The 3737-nt window shown below is 52.9% G+C and overlaps 1 protein-coding gene across 1 annotated transcript in view; it reads right to left on the bottom strand.

The window, feature by feature from the left end:
- Window positions 1–708: 708 nt before the first annotated feature.
- TMEM161A (transmembrane protein 161A) overlaps window positions 709–3737 on the bottom strand; it is a 32237-nt gene continuing 29208 nt past the window's right edge. Inside the window, 2 exon segments of the mRNA XM_015406312.1 lie at window positions 709–1023; window positions 2906–3002. Coding sequence (XP_015261798.1) covers window positions 746–1023; window positions 2906–3002 — 375 coding nt within the window. The 3' untranslated portion in view covers window positions 709–745.

Below are 3737 nucleotides of genomic sequence, written 5' to 3'. Positions count from 1 at the left end.
CACCTTTTTTTAGCCTCCGGCTCACATGTTTTTTGCCTTGGCTCAGGAAGGTGGGCTCCCGAGCAAACTGATTTATGCAGCAGCCGAATCGCTCGCTTACAACTTTAATGCCAGGAGCTCGCAAAGTAGGATTTTTGCTCACAGGACTCCACGGCTTAGAGGGAGCATTGCCGGAGACCCCTAAACCTCAGGTTTTGAGCAAGCTCGGGCTGGCATGCAGCCATGCAGCCATTTCCCCAGCCGCTCTAAGCCTCCTGTGATTACGGCAGGCCTCCCCCTGTACCCGCACAGTCCGATGTTTTCACACCCCTAAGGACTCAGAAGCCCCTTGCGAAAGAAATAAAAATGGCGATTCTCTGTTGCCGGGCTGTGGCCCCCACGTGCACACGAAAGGATCATGCTGACAGCAGTGGGCCCGCCCTGCTAATGTCTCCTTAGACCCTCAAATCAGTCAGCTGGAAGGCAACATGGGTGAGCAGAGCGATCCTGAAACCGGTGTCCCGTCCGCTCTCTGCCACTCCTGGCGGGGCAAGGGGCGTGGGCGAAATGCTTCTCCGCTGGGAAGAGGCGTGGCAGAGTGGCTCCTCCATCACTGGTCCCAGCGCCGCACGGACTGATTGTCTGCCCCGGCATAGCAGAGGCGATGTGGCGCGTCCTGCCAGGCGAGGCCAAAGTCCCCGGCGCAATAGCTGCCAGTGTGGGGGGGGGGGGGGTCCGCGGAAGTCCAGCTCCGCGCCCGGCCGAGTTAGGAGGCAGCCAGGTATTGATGGAAATAGAGGCCAAAGAGGCTGGCGACGATCTGGCAGGCGGCTACCCACCAGGTGAGGAACGAGAGGAGCCCGCGGTAGAAGAGAGGTGTGAAGACGGTGCCCAGCGCCCCCAGCGCCCCTGTGATCTGCTCCACGGTGGCCTGGATGTCCTCCCCGCCGGCGTCCGTCGAGAGCCCAGCTCGGAGAACAGGGGCGGCGTCCACGGCTGGCGACGTCGGAGCGGGCTCGGGGTAAAGGCCCCAGGAATATTCGCCTAAGAAAGAGAGTGCAAGTAGAGCGTGCAAAGCGTCAGGCAGCTTCTAATGGCCGCCAGTTTGGGTATAATTTATTGTCTGTGCCAGTCTTGGGGAGTCTTTGTGGAGAACGTTTTCTCCCTCTCTCCTGGAAGACCCAAACTTGGGGCCAGGCAAAAGCCAGAAGAGAAAAAACCAAAAGGAGGAATAGGACCACAGGTCCACTGGGACCCGCAGTCTGTTTCTGAGAGTGGATGCCCTGCACACGGAGCCACGGGGCCCTCCTCATTTGTGGTATGCAGAGGTCCACTGCCTCTGAACGTGGAGCTTCCACTTAGCTAACCGTGGCCAACAGCCATGGGTAGCCCTTCCCTCCTCCAGAAGACCAGCATACCTTCAGGACCGTCCCTCCCCATAGACGCCCCAGAGAGCCTTGTGCTCCACAAAACCAACAACCAGGGGTCATTTCCTGCCGGAGCGCACGGGAGCGGAGCTCCGGCAGTAAAGAGCCCAGGGGGCGGGCACATGCAACAAGCCCCGCCCCCTGCTCCCAGCAGCCCTCAGTCAGAGCAAGAAGCAGCCAGGTAAGTTGCAAAGCCCCCTCCGCCCCCCGGTCCAAAACAGTCTCGTGGCACCTTTAAGACCAAGTTTTATTCAGGTACAAGCTCTCCCTCCTCTGCGAGGACAGATCTGCACGTCCCCCCCCCAATAGCTAGCAATCCAAAAAAGTCCAGTGGTGCCGTCTGACACACGAACCTTCAAAGCCCTATGCAGCCAGGGACCCACATATCTTCAGGACCGCCTCTCCCCATATGTGCCCTGCAGAGCCTTACGCTCCAGCGATCAACATCTTTTAGCTCTCCCAGCCCAAACGACATCCGCTTAGCCTCGACCAGGACCAGGGCCTTTTCTTCCCTGGCCCCGGCCTGGTGGAACACGCTCCCAGTTGAGATCAGGGCCCTGCGGGACTTGTTACCTTTTCGCAGGGCCTGTAAACGGGGCTGTTCCGTCAGACCTTCGGTTGAGGCGGCAGGTGTCCCCAGCCAGTGTTCCCTCTGGGCTGTCTCGGTGTGAGCCAGCTCACACTTTTTTAGCCTCCAGCTCACCACATTTTTGTCTTCGCTCAGGAAGGATGGCTCCAGAGCAAACTGTATTTATTTAATTAATTGGAAATGAGCAGAGCTATCTTATTGAGTTGTATTTTATGTATGTATTTTATGCTGGCTTTATAATTGTTGTAAGCCGCCCTGAGCCGCTTCGGCAGGAGAGTGCGATAGAAATCTAACGAATAAATAAATAAATATAAATTTATGCAGCAGCCAAACTGCTCACTCACAGCTTGAATGCCGGTAGCTCACAAAGTAGAATTTTGGCTCACAAGACTCCACAGCTTAGAGGGTGCTTATTTCCCTGCTCAAATCTTAACAGGAGGCATATCGGACTGCTCTTGAACAATGTGTTGTTGTTGTTTTTTTGCAGCCATCTCCTTTTAATTAACTGGCTTTAATTATATATTTATTGTATTGGGTTTATGTTGCAAGCAGTGTTCCCTCTAAGCTGAGTTAGTGTGAGCTAGCTCACAGTTTTTTAGCCTCCGGCTCTTTTTGTCTTAGCCCAGGAAGGAGGGCTCCAGAGCAAACTGATTTATGCAGTAGCCAAATCACCTGCTCACAACTCTAATGCCAGGAGCTCAGAAAGTTGAATTGTTGCTCCCACGACTCCGCCACTTAGAGGGAACATTGGTTGCAAGCCGCCCTGAGTCCACCATGGGGGAGGGCGGGATATATAGGTACCATAAATCAGTAAATAAGTTTGTCCAGTCCATCTAAGCCACTGGTTACTGCTATAGGTTGGTTGGGTTTGGTTGGGTTTGGAAGAGAGAGGTCCGCCTTTCTCCCTTACCTAGAGTTTTGAGGAGCAGCGTACAGTGCAGGGTGAGGATGATGGGGCCCAGGTATTGCAGGCTGACCACTGTTGCATAACAGTAGATTCTGGTGATCTGGATAGAAATCGGGAGACACAACATGAGAATCCAGGTTAAGTCGACATTCCTGGAAGCCACTGGCCTGTTCCTCAAGTGCTTTTGCTGAAAACCCAACTGCCCTCGAGATCTTGGAGTCGTAGTAGATAACTCACTGAAAATGTCAAGACAGTGTGTGACTGCAATGAAAACAGGCCAACGCTATGCTGGGGATTATTAGGAAGGGAACTGAAAACAAATCAGCCAGTATCATAATACCCCTGTATAAATCGATGTTACATCCTCATTTGGAGTACTGTGTGCAGTTCTGGTCACCACACCTTAAAAAGGATATTATAGCTTTGGAAAAAGTGCAGAAAAGGGCAACTAGAATGATAAAAGAGTTGGAACACTTTCCCTATGAAGAAAGGTTAAGGCGCTTAGGGCTCTTTAGCTTGGAGAAACGACGACTGAGGGGTGACATGATCGAGGTTTATAAGATTATGCATGGGATAGAGCAGGTGGAGAAAAGAGTCCTTTTCTCCCTTTCTCATGATACAAGAACTCCTTGTGGGCAGTCCATGAAATTGCTGAGCGGTCCGGTTAGAACGGATAAAAGGAAGTACTTCTTCACCCAAAGAGTGATTCACACATGGAATTCACTGCCACAGGAAGTGGTGGCGGCTACAAGCATGGACGGCTTCAAAAGGGAATTAGATAAGCATATGGAGCAGAGGTCCATCAGTGGCTATTAGCCACAAGGTATAGATAGGG

The sequence above is a fragment of the Gekko japonicus genome, unplaced genomic scaffold (assembly GCF_001447785.1).
Source record: "Gekko japonicus isolate JY-2015 unplaced genomic scaffold, Gekko_japonicus_V1.1 scaffold1940, whole genome shotgun sequence".
Classification (NCBI taxonomy): domain Eukaryota; kingdom Metazoa; phylum Chordata; class Lepidosauria; order Squamata; family Gekkonidae; genus Gekko; species Gekko japonicus.
The sequence above is the reverse complement of the archived record's forward strand: the minus strand, read 5'-3'. Positions and strand labels throughout refer to the sequence as shown.